Source organism: Staurois parvus, unplaced genomic scaffold (genome assembly GCF_062004578.1).
Source record: "Staurois parvus isolate SC_StPar_1 unplaced genomic scaffold, SC_StPar_1.0 ptg000390l, whole genome shotgun sequence".
NCBI classification, from domain to species: domain Eukaryota; kingdom Metazoa; phylum Chordata; class Amphibia; order Anura; family Ranidae; genus Staurois; species Staurois parvus.
The window spans coordinates 12982935-12998806 of NW_028318186.1; the positions used below are offsets into that span (position 1 = coordinate 12982935).

The 15872-nt window shown below is 44.9% G+C and overlaps 1 protein-coding gene across 1 annotated transcript in view; it reads left to right on the plus strand.

Annotated features, from left to right (window-relative positions):
* Positions 1-741: 741 nt before the first annotated feature.
* LOC149455713 (G protein-coupled receptor family C group 6 member A-like) overlaps positions 742-15872 on the plus strand; it is a 77752-nt gene continuing 62621 nt past the window's right edge. Inside the window, exon 1 of the mRNA XM_089686101.1 lies at positions 742-929. Within this exon, the coding sequence (XP_089542227.1) occupies positions 742-929 (188 nt within the window). The remainder of the gene's footprint in view (positions 930-15872) is intronic.

The following is a 15872-nucleotide window of genomic DNA, read 5'->3' on the forward strand; positions in this document are numbered from 1 at the left end:
CAAAGCTGATTAAAAAAAAGCCCCCCCCCCCCTTTCCCATAATGATGCAGGGAACATTTTGCTCCAGGGGGAAAAAAACATTTTTCATGATCCTCCAGGAGGAAATTGGATATTCTCTGGATCAACAATCTCTGCTAAGTAATGAGTGTAGTTCTAAAACAGTTAATGTAACATTCACCAAGTGCAAGTGTATCTTCCTTATGCATGTGTTTTAAACTACAGTGATTGATTCAGCTACAGTGAATATTTGGTGAATGTCACACCTTTTGTTCTATAAATATGCCCCTTAAAAATAGTTAAGCTGTAAAATGGCTAACTACAAGGTAGTAGTATCAAATTTAATAAAGGAATTTTAAAAAAAGCAAGTAACTTTTTTTTAACAGCAAATGTACGTACAGTCTGGGAATATTTAAATACAAATTTCTTTATAGGGTCAGGAAGGATTATTTTTGATTCAATGTGACAACACTAGCTTCAGATGCCCAAGAGGATTTGTTTTACCTTGCTCTGAAAAAATTGATTTTAAGAGTGAATGAACTTGATGGAAATGCCCTAACCTAAATCATTAATAAAACAAGTTTGTTATTTATGTTTTGCAATTCTGAAATCACTATTTTTTTTATCCTGGGCACTCCCTTATTCAAAACGTCCAGGCCTGTCCTATAAAATGCGAGCAGACAGGCAACATGGCCTCATTCTTCAGAATACAGAAAGTGTGATCTACGAATACACGCTGCAAATATGTTTTGCTATATATTTTCCATAATCACCCTTTCTTCTCTCTTTGGATTTGCACTTTCCTGTCGTTCCAACAAACATGCTGTGGCTCGAAAACCTGGAGATATTATGCTTGGAGGCATCTTTCCCATTCACGATGGAGTTTATAATTTATTAGAACGTCCTTATGTAGATGACTTCACCTGTACAGAGTAAGTACTGAAGAAATTGAAAATGAAATGCAAGGAATTCAATTTCTCTTTTTTAACAAAGAAAATTGTTTACTTTCCTTTATTTTACTACATAAAGCATTAACATTAGTAAAACATAATAATTTGCCCTGATGTTATTCAGAGATTGGTTTCAATCCATGTTTTTCGACAGCTTTAGGAATTGTGAGTTGAGTATAGGTTTGGATTAGAGTTGCTTGTGAATTTCCGTTAATGATAAATTTGAAACAATTGGATGGATTCAGACGGCTAAATGTCAGTTAAAATTGATTATATTTTGCAATTCAGGTTACTAAAAGACTCCTGGGAGAAAGGGAACAAAAAATGCTGCAAGGGCTGTTTCTGCCTTATATTTGCTTCTGTTGTTCCTAAGCACCCTTAAACTGGCCATAGCTAGGCCATTTTTTTTTCCGTATCAGTAGACTGAAAAAAAAATTGACAGATATCTAAATCCACACAAATGAGGTGGTTAAAGGAATCTTTCCTTTCTAATTTTTGTGCTGATTTATTCAGATTAATTCTATTTCAGGTACTATGGTTGGTCAAGTAACGGCTATGGTTTGAGAGCTTTGCACATGTAACTCATAGGGCTATGTTGGAGAGTCAAGTTTCTCAGGCTTTAGTACCCATATGATGTTTAAACTTCTGTCTCAATACAGTATATGTACACATTGCTCTTAGAAAGAATAGGTACCATTTCTACACATATTTATTTCCCCTTTCTTGTGCAACCATTGTTCTTTGGCAAATAATTCTGGACCACAGTATATGCAACTGTTTTTAACGCATTGTATGTCACCAGTACATGTTAAAATTCTCTTCATGCAAAATTCATAAAACATTATGAAATGTTTGCCATGAGCTTCCCAAGCCATTCTGCCTTTTCTTTTTCTGATCTTTCCATGGGAAATCCATTTTTATTTCAATCGGACTTCTGTTTAAAAAAAACTATTAGATTTTGGAGCTTTGAACATTTTTTACAAGTTTGGTCAAACCACAATTTATCAAACTTTTCATAAGTTTGCTCAGCTTTAGTTTGGATCCACTTGGCTCCATCCCCCTCCATCTATCACAAATGGATGTTTGTGTGCTTTTGATTTATTGTGCTGCAGGTCAGCACTTCCTCCTTTTTTGCCCAGGTTACAATGACGTTGTGCATGTGTGCACAAGGGCTCTGTTGGGCTACAAGACCTGGCAGAGATCTTTGGCTCATTTGCCATATGCGGGTTTCCATTTGCAAGTGTGCAAAGATGACGCAGTAAAGTAAGTCTGCAACCTAGTGTGCCGAAGGGCTCTGTCAGGTCTCAAAGACTGGGCAGAGCTCTTTGTCGCATGTGCACATTTACCAGACTATCGAACATAATGTGCCGATGGGAGGGTGGGGAGTAGGGCCATAATCATAATCAAATTCTTCTTTCAGATTAAGTTCTTTCAGATGAAGAGATTCAAAGCTATCAATCCACCGCCAGGTATACATTTTGAATTAGCTGGTTACAGACATCTATTCCAAACCCACTGACAGAAATAAGTTACTTAGTTTCAATAGTTTCCATTATTTTTATGTTTTTAGATTGGTTGCAAGCAGTCAACTGAGCGATAAAGATCATTTCCATCTAAGACTAAGTGAGATGGAGAAGAGATTGAGGGTAGAGGATGCCCCCAACAGAAATAATGCACTCTGGAGTGTAAGGTTATATCAGATGCATCACAGAGACTCAAGCCAGAGGATTCCATTTTAATCAATATATTGCCAATTGAGTAAGCTTTATTTCTATTATTAAAAAAGCCCTGGTGTATGGCAGAGGTATATCCAGAGATACTATGATGCAAGTGGCATCACTATAGGCCTTTTGGTGGAATTGTTGCCTTGTACTCCTACAATAGATGCCAAACATACCTTTTTAAATACTGAATGCATGGGATCATACCCTTCCCTGACATGTATACAGTCATGGCTGGATTTAGGGGGGATGCTAAGGTGGCAGTGGCCCCTCAAGCCACCACCCCAAGGACACTGTGCCCCCACCACCTGAGCTCCTCCCTCCATCCCTAGCTGGGACAAGGGAGCGTGGTGAGCAGCCTGGCACAGTGAAGTAATGTAAACAATAAAGTCTCGACAGGAGAAGTGTTAGTGGCAATAAGAAGAGAGAAGGGAGGAGGTGTTGGCTGTGCTGTTCTCTCCCCCTCCTGTCATAACAACACCCCTCCATACAGTAGATGACAAAGGAGGATCGCACTTACATCAGACTGTACACAGTATGATTACCCATCAACTACCTGCATTTCTGGGAGATGAGCAGTCCTTGGAGGAGATGGGGGGTGGGTAATCATACTGGCTACAGTGTGATATAAGGGAGCGCTGTTATGAAAGAATGGGGGAGCACAGCACAGCCAGAATCACCTCACTACTCCTTTAGTTCCCGCTGTAAGATTGGGGGAGGGGGGCTGTTTGTACTGGGAGAAGTAAATGGAGGGGATTTGTGCTAGAAGGAGGAATGGGGGCTGGCAGGTAATGTGTTAAGAGGCAGGACTGGGGAATATTTGTGCTAGGAGGGAGAATGGAGGGAGAAAGGATTTTTGCTCAGAGAGGGGAATTATCTGGGGGCAGGGATTTATGCTGGAAAGGGTAACTTGGATGGGGTTGTGCTAGAAGGAGGTATTTAGGAGGATTTGTGCTAGAAAGGGGGATTTGGGAGGAAGATGGTGTGTGCTAGGGGTGATTTTTTTAAATAGTGTAGCGCTACATATGCTATCAAATAAATAAATAAATGAATATAAAATGAATAATAACAAATGGTGATCATAAGTGAATTCACACAAAAGTCCAATTGGACCCGATCAGTGACCTATATACTATAAGTAGAGATGAGCGAATAGAAGTAGGCGAAGTGGAATTCGTTTCGAATATTAGGAAAATTTCGATTCGCGTCGAATCCGAAAATAAGCAGATTTCGGATGCGCGAATCGAAATTTTTCCTAAAATGGCGGCGACATGTGCGGCGACGGAGCGGGGATGTCTGGGAAGGTGCGCAGACAAGGCGCGCTGACCCATAATGCATTCATTCATGACATGTGATCGCATTAGCCAATCAGCAGCCAGCCAGCCAGCACAGTGTAATGGTCGAGCTATAAATGGCGGCCATTTTAGAATTCTCCATTTGCCTCCAGTCATTCAACAGAGGCAGACCTGGCTGTATGCAGGGAGAGAGTTAGGGACAGAGAAACGTTAGTTAGGGCCACAGAATCGTTACTTAGGGCCATAGAAACGTTACATAGGGCCACAGAAACGTTTACTTAGGGCCACAGAATCGTTAGTTAGGGCCACAGAAACGTTACTTAGGGACACAGAATTGTTACTCAGGGACAGACAGAATTGTTACTGAGGGATACAGAATTGTTACTGAGGGCCACAGAATCGTTACTTAGGGCCACAGAAACGTTACTTAGGGCCACAGAATTGTTACTTAGGGACAGACACAGAATTGTTACTGAGGGACACAGATTTGTTACTGAGGGCCACAGAATCATTACTTAGGGCCACATAATTGTTACTTAGGGACAGACACAGAATTGTTACTGAGGGACACAGATTTGTTACTGAGGGCCACAAAATCGTTACTTAGGGCCACAGAAAAGTTACTTAGGGCCACAGAATTGTTACTTAGGGACAGACACAGAATTTTTACTGAGGGCCACAGAATCGTTACTTAGGGCCACAGAATTGTTACTTAGGGACAGACACAGAATTGTTAGTGAGGGACACAGATTTGTTACTGAGGGCCACAGAATCGTTACTTAGGGCCACAGAAACGTTACTTAGGGCCACAGAATTGTTACTTAGGGACAGACACAGAATTGTTATTGAGGGACACAGAATTGTTACTGAGGGCCACAGAACCGTTACTTAGGGCCACAGAAACGTTACTTAGAGCCACAGAATTGTTACTTAGGGACAGACACAGAATTGTTACTGAGGGACACAGATTTGTTACTGAGGGCCACAGAATCGTTACTTAGGGCCACAGAATTGTTACTTAGGGACAGACACAGAATTGTTATTGAGGGACACAGAATTGTTACTGAGGGCCACAGAAACGTTACTTAGGGCCACATAAACGTTACTTAGGGCCACAGAATTGTTACTAAGGGACAGACACAGAATTGTTATTGAGGGACACAGAATTGTTACTAAGGGCCACAGAAACGTTACTTAGGGCCACAGAAACGTTACTTAGGGCCACAGAAACGTTACTTAGGGCCACAGAATTGTTACTAAGGGACAGACACAGAATTGTTATTGAGGGACACAGAATTGTTACTAAGGGCCACAGAAACGTTACTTAGGGCCACAGAAACGTTACTTAGGGCCACAGAATCGTTACTTAGGGCCACAGAAACGTTACTTAGGGCCACAGAAACGTTACTTAGGGACACAGAATTGTTACTCAGGGACAGACAGAATTGTTACTGAGGGATACAGAATCGTTACTGAGGGCCACAGAATAGTTACTTAGGGCCACAGAAACGTTACTTAGGGCCACAGAATTGTTACTTAGGGACAGACACAGAATTGTTACTGAGGGACACAGATTTGTTACTGAGGGCCACAGAATCGTTACTTAGGGCCACAGAAACGTTACTTAGGGCCACAGAATTGTTACTTAAGGATGGACACAGAATTGTTATTGAGGGACACAGAATTGTTACTGAGGGCCACAGAAATGTTACTTAGGGCCACAGAAACGTTACTTAGGGCCACAGAATCGTTACTTAGGGCCACAGAAACGTTACTTAGGGCCACAGAATTGTTACTTAGGGACAGACACAGAATTTTTATTGAGGGACACAGAATTGTTACTGAGGGCCACAGAACCGTTACTTAGGGCCACAGAACCGTTACTTAGGGCCACAGAAACGTTACTTAGGGACAGACACAGAATTGTTACTGAGGGACACAGATTTGTTACTGAGGGCCACAGAAACGTTACTTAGGGCCACAGAAACGTTACTTAGGGCCACAGAATCGTGACTTAGGGCCACAGAAACGTTACTTAGGGCCACAGAAACGTTACTTAGGGCCACAGAATTGTTACTTAGGGACAGACACAGAATTGTTACTGAGGGCCACAGAATTGTTACTGAGGGCCACAGAACCGTTACTTAGGGCCACAGAAACGTTACTTAGGGCCACAGAAACGTTACTTAGGGCTACAGAAACGTTACTTAGGGCTACAGAAACGTTACTTAGGGCCACAGAATCGTTACTTAGGGACACAGAAACGTTACTTAGGGCCACAGAAACTTTACTTAGGGCCACAGAATTGTTACTTAGGGACAGACACAGAATTGTTACTGAGGGATACAGAATTGTTACTGAGGGACACAGAACCGTTACTTAGGGCCACAGAAACGTTACTTAGGGCCACAGAAATGTTACTTAGGGCCACAGAATCGTTACTTAGGGCCACAGAAACGTTACTTAGGGCCACAGAAACGTTACTTAGGGCCACAGAATTGTTACTCAGGGACAGACACAGAATTCTTACTCAGGGACAGACACAGAATTGTTACTCAGGGACACAGAATTGTTACTGAGGGACACAGAATTGTTACTGAGGGCCACAGAATCGTTACTTAGGGCCACAGAAACGTTACTTAGGGCCACAGAAACGTTACTTAGGGCAACAGAAACGTTACTTAGGGACACAGAATTGTTACTCAGGGACAGACACAGAATTCTTACTCAGGGACAGACACAGAATTGTTACTCAGGGACACAGAATTGTTACTCAGGGACACAGAATTGTTACTGAGGGACACAGAATTGTTACTGAGGGACACAGAATTGTTACTCAGGGACAGACACAGAATTGTTACTCAGGGACAGACACAGAATTGTTACTGAGGGACACAGAATTGTTACTGAGGGCCACAGAACTGTTACTTAGGGCCACAGAAACGTTACTCAGGGACACAGAATTGTTACTCAGGGACAGACACAGAATTGTTACTCAGGGACAGACACAGAATTGTTACTGAGGGACACAGAATTGTTACTGAGGGACACAGAATTGTTACTGAGGGACACAGAACTGTTACTTAGGGCCACAGAAACGTTACTCAGGGACACAGAATTGTTAATCAGGGACAGACACAGAATTCTTACTCAGGGACAGACACAGAATTGTTACTCAGGGACACAGAATTGTTACTGAGGGCCACAGAAACGTTACTTAGGGCCACAGAAACGTTACTTAGGGCCACAGAAACGTTACTTAGGGACACAGAATTGTTACTCGGGGACAGACACAGAATTCTTACTCAGGGACAGACACAGAATTGTTACTCTGGGACACAGAATTGTTACTGAGGGACACAGAATTGTTACTGAGGGACACAGAATTGTTACTGAGGGACACAGAATTGTTACTCAGGGACACAGAATTGTTACTCAGGGACAGACACAGAATAGTTACTGAGGGACACAGAATTGTTACTGAGGGACACAGAATTGTTACTGAGGGCCACAGAACTGTTACTTAGGGCCACAGAAACGTTACTCAGGGACACAGAATTGTTACTCAGGGACAGACACAGAATTGTTACTCAGGGACACAAAATCGTTGAATTAAAGAGTATGTCAGACAACATGCAGAGGAGTGGCAGAGGAGGCAATGTTTTAGGAGCGAGCAGACGTGGCAGCAGAGGAAGGGGTCGAGGCAGCACTATTCGCAGCCAGAGGCCAGTGCTCCCGGTGTCATCCAGTACAGTGAGGAAGAGCTAACAGAGGGCGGTCAGGAACGGGGGGAGACATCCGCCTCTTCAGCAGCCAGGCGAAGAAGTAGTGGCGAGGAGAGTGGCTCGGTAGCCGGTCTAGAGACAGGTCTGTCTCCTGACCCACACGCAGCCGAGGGGGCTAGTAGTGAGGCGGAGACCCTAATTGATGATGATGAGGCTGATCGCACTTGGCAGCCTCGTCGTCATCAGGCTATTGCTTCCGCATCATCAGGAGAAGAGGGTGGCAGCTTGGCAGCGAGCAAAACAGTCGGTGGGTTGTCTCCATCGCCACACTCTGCCATGTGCCACTTTCAGGTCTCCTCACACTGCTGGTGTGTTCCATTTTTTGTCATAGGGTGCTGGCAGATTACGGGCCTCCCATAGCTGCTGCCAGGCCCCTAATCTGCCATGGGCCCCTGTACCGCCTCCTCATGCTGCTGCCAGGTCCACAGTGTCTCATGCCATGTGCCACTTTCAGGTCTCCTCACACTGCTGGTGTGTTCCATTTTTTATCATAGGGTGCTGGCAGATTACAGGCCTCCCATAGCTGCTGCCAGGCCCCTAATCTGCCATGGGCCCCTATACCGCCTCCTCATGCTGCTGCGAAGTCCAGAGTCTCTCATGGGTCCCTGTACAGCCTCCCATTGCTGCTGTCTCCATCGCCACACTCTGCCATGTGCCACTTTCAGGTCTCCTCACACACTGCTGGTGTGTTCAATTTTTTTGACATAGGGTGCTGGCAGATTACGGGCCTCCCATAGCTGCTGCCAGGCACCTAATCTGCCATGGGCCCCTATACCGCCTCCTCATGCTGCTGCGAAGTCCAGAGTCTCTCATGGGTCCCTGTACGGCCTCCCATTGCTGCTGTCTCCATCGCCACACTCTGCCATGTGCCACTTTCAGGTCTCCTCACACTGCTGGTGTGTTACATTTTTTGTCATAGGGTGCTGGCAGATTACGGGCCTCCCATAGCTGCTGCCAGGCCCCTAATCTGCCATGGGCCCCCGTACCGACTCCTCATGCTGCTGCCAGGCCCGTAATCTGTCATGGGCCCCTGTACCGCCTCCCCATGCTGCTGCCAGGTCAAGAGTGTGTCATGGGTCCCTGTACGGCCTCCCATTGCTGCTGCCAAGCCCGTAATCTGCCATGGGCCCCCGTACCAACTCCTCATGCTGCTGCCAGGCCCGTAATCTGTCATGGGCCCCTGTACCGCCTCCTCATGCTGCTGCCAGGTCCAGAGTGTGTCATGGGTCCCTGTACGGCCTCCCATTGCTGCTGTCTCCATCGCCACACTCTGCCATGTGCCACTTTCAGGTCTCCTCACACTGCTGGTGGTTTCCATTTTTGTCATAGGGTGCTGTATGGCCTCCCATTGCTGCTGCCTCCACCGCCACACTGTGGCTCCACACTCTGGTTTTGGCCCCGTGACTGCCCAAATGAGTGAAGTGTGCGGTGATTCTAAGATCGACGGCACTCATCTGCATGTCATACTGACTGTCAGTAATATTTCTCTTCCCCAGCAGACTCCAAGGGCATTTAAATTAAAGGTACAGTGTTTTGCACTAATATAAAGGCTCTCTGAAGCCTAGAAACACCCTTTTTATAAGTTAAATTCGCAGCGAATATATTCGACTCGAATCAAAATTTTTCCACGAATTCGCCGAATCAGTCGAATCGAATTTTTGAATACTTCGCTCATCTCTAACTATAAGTAATCTGTATACACATAAACGAAAACAACAATCTCCTCCAAATCTCTGTGGTGGGATAAAACCAATAGTGTCCACAGTGATTCCCAAATAATGGGAAAAAACAACTAAATACAATAGTGCTGAACTGTGTATATTGTGAATTCCAAATGCGGGATATAATTCAGTGAAAAATGTGCTGAAACTGAAAACGTATTCTTATAATAAATAAACACATAAAAAAGACCAATCAATATGTGAACAAATCAATAAAAAAGTCCAATAATGTGAAAAACAATTTAGGTGTTTTCACTGCTCTTGGGCATGCAATATGTGCAGTGTGTGTGCACAGCCCATCTGAATGCCTCCTTCAATGGTTGAAATGGCCTCTCACCTCAAGCCTGCGGCCCCAAAGGACCAATGTGCCTTTTGGATCTCTCCTGGATCCTTCCTGAATGCGCACCCCTTTAGCCCGATCTCTTGGGGCTTAGTTCCACTGGCCATATACAGTAACAATGAACTGGCTTCCACTGGTTAGTAGGTATATACACCAACTAACCATATACACCAACTAACTTAGCAAATGTAGCTTATGAAACAACAAAAAAACAATCTCCATAGTGTTACATGTTTTATTCCATGCTGGTAGCTTTAATATTCCCAAAAAAATGCACTCACATTTGGATGGTATACAAACAGCCTTTACACCACATGGAATGGGTGTACTGCATGAATCCAGGGTGTACCAAGATGGCGTTCCGCCTGATATACGTCACCATGTTGTCCAACGTGGTGACGTACATCTTGCATTAAAGGAGGCTTTCAGATGGGCTTTGCACACACACTGCACATATTGCATGCTCTGGAGCAGTGAAAACACCTAAATTGTTTTTCACATTATTGGACTTTTTTATTGATTTGTTCACATATTGATTGGTTTTTTATGTGTTTATTTATTTATTATAAGAATACGTTTTCAGTTTCAGCACATTTTTCACTGAATTATATCCCGCATTTGGAATTCACAATATACACAGTTCAGCACTATTGTATTTAGTTGTTTTTTCCCATTATTTGGAAATCACTGTGGACACTATTGGTTTTATCACGCCACAGGGATTTGGAGGAGTTTGTTGTTTTCGTTTATGTGTATGCAGATCACTTATAGTATATAGGTCACTGATCGGGTCCAATTGGACTTTTATGTGAATTCACTTATGATCACCATTTGTTATTTTTCATTTTATATTTCTATTTATTTATTTGATAGCATATGTAGCGCTACACCATTTATATTGTTCAGTTGTTTGTTCACCTACAGGTAAAGGATCTGGGTGTTAGCTGCTTAGCATTAAGTATATACATATTGAGCGCAGGGGGAATACTCCATATCCAGTGATTTTTTTTTTTTAGATGGGGGAGGTTTTAGGGGAATTGGATGGGATTTGAGCTGGAAGGTTGGATTGGGGGTCAAATATTTGTGCTGGGAGGGGGTTTGGAATGGGAGGAGGCAGAATTTTGCATTTTTGTTTGGGGAGAATTTAGGCTTGCAGAGAGAATTTATGCTTAGGGGTGAGCATGTTGATTTGTGATGTTTTTTAGGGCAGGGAAATGTCTGCTGAGACATGATGCTTACACATTGGGGGTGAGCAGTTTGTCACCTTTGCCCTGAGCGCTAGATGACCTTGTCCCAGCACTGCCTGCACTACACACTTAACAGATCTCCTCCCCATATGGCTGAGATTGGATTCCCTAACAGACATAGCCTCAATCTGCACAATTTGTAGCTGGCTGCTTTGTTGCAGTTCTGATTTATGCAATTCCCAGATTGGATTGGCAGCTTCAGTACCCAGCTACATATTGTGTGGAGGGAATCCGATCCCAGTTGTGTGCTATTTGGGGAAGAGTAGATCTGTTGAGCATCCTCTTCTCTACTTACCACTGTCTTCTGCCCTGCTGACCAATGTCCTCTGCACTGCTTACTCCTATCCTCCATCCTGCTGACCACTGTCCTCTGTTCTGCTAACCCCTGTACACTGCCCTAAAAACTAACGGCCTCTGTACACTGCCATACAGGCTGTCAACCCTATCCTCTGCCCTGTTGCCCTCCTGTACACTACCCTGAAAACTTCACTTCCTATGTCCCCCTGACATTTTTGCACCCCCACATCAGACAGACTAGATCTGGCCCTGTATACAGTGCACCTTGATTGTTCAAGAAAATAAATTTGTACAATTAAATAAGATGTCACTACATCCGCCAGTGAATGCTGGGTGCAATAACTAAAAGTAAGTCATATACACACATCAATCAAACAAGGTACTTTTAATCAGCATTTACTGTATACCATTACATATTCTACGCATGTGAAAGACCCTCTGCCAAATGAATACCTGCCCTGGCACATCATAGCATTCACTTGGCACTCCAAGAAATAACAGAATCCAACTGCAATATTCTTGACTGTCAAAACCTCCACTTTTATTATCACATGACACACAGGAGGATATATCTTATAGTCATCACAATCTGCATAATATCACACACCAATAATAATGTGAGCATTACAGCATGAAATAGACAGATCATTTGACAGCCTCACAGCATAGAATTAATACATTACCAAAGCTATGTTAGAAGCTGGAAAGAACAAATCCCATCGGAACCATAATGCCCAGGGGGTCATGAGGGAAGCCGTAAGCGCGACCAATTGATGAGTCCTTATAGCCTTCCCAGTGTCAGAGCGTCCCATCATGCGTGGAATGGCTTCCTAATCAATCTCGCTTGGACTCCCAGCTTTTAAACCATTTTTCTGGAAGCTTTCCAATAGTGGGCGAGTGCCACACCCACCACAGGAGGAGCTAGCAGAAAGCTTCCGTGAGGATAACAGAACATTCCACATCGTTATCTGAAAAGTCAAACTTTTGCTTCAGTTCAGCTTCTTATCAATCCTAAACCTCTTTTCATCTACCCCAAACTTCTTCTCATCTACCCTACACTTAAAGATTTCTAACTTCAAAAGCAAGTAGACATCTTTAAATAGGTTCTTATCTTCTAATGGGACATTACTGGATGTCATAAACACGTTCAATTCCATAAACAAGTTTTTATTTTACTCTAAGCAGAATATCTTGTGACTGTGTTCCTTTGGCATAGAAAAATGACATTAGTCACTTTTCATGCTCCTGGCATTTGGGCAACAATGCTTTATTGTAAAAATTACCCAAGAAACAAAGGGCCCAAGGCCAACACATTTCATAGGCATTACAAGGAGGAATTATGTATTTAAATTACTTTTACATTTTAATCTATGGATTCCCTGCATGACTCAGCAACAGCATGCTGTTACAGATATATAAATTAAAACGTGTCTTGATATTTTAAACTTATAATTCACAATAGGGTCCTTGGGAGTTTGAATTATTTTGTTTTAATTAAAGTGTAATATAGACAGTTCCAAAGTCATCTGCAGAGATTTTTCAAGCAGTTCACTGCTGTATTGTGTACCTTTCTTGGGTTGGAAATAATGGGAATCAGCTGAATTGAAAGGTTTAGGTTTGTTCCTCATTAGTTTAGGTAAGCAGAAAGCTATAAAACTCTTTTAACACTGCATTTTTCCCTATTATAACAGTTAGTGTCTGTGTCAGACAATGCCTTGTAAACATGCAAGAGTAGTTTATTTACCTTTCACATCTTGTTCCACAGGAGAATGTCCATGTTCAAATGTCTGATGTCATTTCAGTGTAACCAGCATTGCCTGCTTTCCAGACGTTATTTAAAGAGTAAATTTAATTAATTTATTTTGCAATATCTCCTTCTTGACAATTATTCCCCTAGGGTCTCTTTAGCTCTGAGTGTAAGGGACCACCCGGCGGTACCACTAGCACTCCACTAAATAGGCGTTCCCAGAGCACGGAGTCTAAGTCCCAGGGTGCTTGTTCACCAGGGCCCCTGATGGTGGGGATGGACTTGGAGCCCCCCGAGACCAGGTCGTGACTACTGGGCAAACCCGTTAGCGGTAGTGGTAATCGCCGAGGGCTCCCGCGGGGAAGAGCCTGATATGACAGGGAGGACGGTACGGTACAAGGCAGCGGGCAGAGAATAGTCGGGTCACATGCCAGGTCAGCAACAGCAGGTAAGATCCAATAGGAGGCATTCAAGAGAGAGGTCAGGCAAAGCAAGGGTCAGGGCAGGAGAAATACAGCAGTGGTCAAAGCACAATCCGGGTCAGCAACTTACAATTCACAGGTTCGCAGATACAGGATACAGGTAAGACCAGAAGGCACTGAATGACAGCTCAGGGTCATTTAAATATCCCGCCCTGCGCTGCCATTGGTGCCCAGCAGGCGGCCGCGGCTTCTACTGCGCATGCGGAAACTCAAACGCCGCGGCCGGCCCGGACCTAATGCTCGAGTCCCTGCACAGGGTGGCACACTGCGCCTGCGCCGGGACCATCGCAGCAGGGATCGAGGGGATCCCTGACATTGCCCCCCCCCCTACGGACAACCTCCGGATGCCCACCCGATCTCTCCACCACGGGTGATTGCGAAAGAACCTCCGGACAAGTCTAGGTGCATGGACATTATGGGCTGGTTCCCAAGAATTGTCCTCAGGGCCATAGCCCTTCCATTTGATTAGGAATTGGGTCTGCCCCCCCCCCCCCTTCGGCACTTCAGGATTGATTCCACCTCAAATTCTTCTTCCCCTTCTACCGATATGGCCTCCGGAGGTCTAGATTCTCGTTCAGGGAAGGCATCTGGGACCACTGGCTTCAGCAGGGACACATGGAAGACTGGGTGGATTTTGAGTGTGTCAGGGAGGACAAGTTCGTAGGCCACCTCGTTGACCATCCGCTTAACGCAAAAGGGTCCTATAAATTTAGGGCCTAATTTCTTTGAGGGGCAAAGCATTTTTAAGTTGGAAGTAGACAACCAAACCTTCTCTCCGGGTCGCAACACCAGATCTCCCCTTCGTCTCTTGTTAAATGCCCTCTTGTAGTCTTCTTGGGCCCGAATGATGGCTTCCTGTAGCTTCTTGTTGTTCGAGGAGAAGAACGTCAATGTATCCTGTGTTGCTGGAATTGGGCATTCAGGGACCAAGTCCGGGAGGAAGGTAGGGTTAACCCATAATTGGAAAAGAACGGGGACTGCCCCGTTGCCGAATGGCACGCGTTGTTGTACGCGAATTCCGCCAAGGGTAGAAGTGGTATCCAGTCATCCTGAGCAAAAGATGTATAGCAGCGCAGGTATTGCTCCAGAGTCTGGTTGGTTCTCTCGGTCTGTCCATTGGACTGAGGGTGGAATGCAGGAGAGGGACAGTTGGATGTTCAGAGCTTTACACAGAGCCCTCCAAAATCTTGAGGTAAAATGAACCCCTCGGTCTGAGACAATGTCTTCAGGAACCCCGTGCAGTCTTACAATCTCTTGAATGAATACTCGCGCAGTTTCGGCTGCTGACGGAGTCTTCCTTAATGGTATAAAGTGGGCCATCTTAGATAAATGGTCCACGACCACAAGAATTGCTGTGTGGTCTCGTGAAGGTGGGAGCTCGACTATGAAATCCATTGAAATTTTCTGCCAAGGCCGTTCGGGAATCGGTAAAGGCTGCATAAGACCCCAAGCCTTGCACCTTGATAGTTTGTTCCTCTGGCAGGTGATGCAGGAGTTAACGTAGTGTTTGCAATCTTTTGCCATGTCAGGCCACCAGAAGGAGCGTCGGAGGAGCTCTAAGGTCTTGGCCGACCCAAAGTGCCCTGCCATCGGGTGGTCATGGCAATGGCCCAAGACCAGGGTTCGGATTTCCTCTGGCACCACAATCCGATCTTCCTTCCACAGGAGTCCCCCCTTGTTCTGTAGGGGCACCCCGGCTGGGATGGGTATGGCCGTGGATGCCTCCATTATCTTGGAACGAAGGTCCGTCTGGAGCGCCAAGAAGTTTCCCGAAGACAGGATAGTATCGGGCGCTGGGACCTCCTTGGCGTCCTCGTACATGCGTGACAACGCATCTGGCTTCGTATTTTTTGTATATAATGTGGAAATTGAATCTTGAGAAGAACAGTGCCCATCTCGCCTGTCGTGGGCGTAAGCGTTTGGCGGTCCTCAGGTACTCCAGATTCTTATGATCCGTAAATATCAAGATGGTGTGTGAGGCACCTTCCAGCAGGTACCTCCATTCCTCTAACGCTGTCTTAATAGCCAGAAGTTCACGATCGCCGATATCGTAGTTCCTTTCCGCCTGGGTGAGTTTCCGGGAGAAAAATGCCACAGGGTGGAGCAATTCCCTGGTGCCATTTCGCTGGGATAGGATGGAACCTACCGCATTCTCTGATGCATCTACCTCCAAGATGTAGGGTAAGGCGGCATCGGGGTGACCCAGGATGGGTGCCGAAGTGAATAGCTTCTTCAAAGCTTCAAAAGCTTCCTGCGCCTCCGGCGTCCACCTGAATCGAGTTCCAAGCTT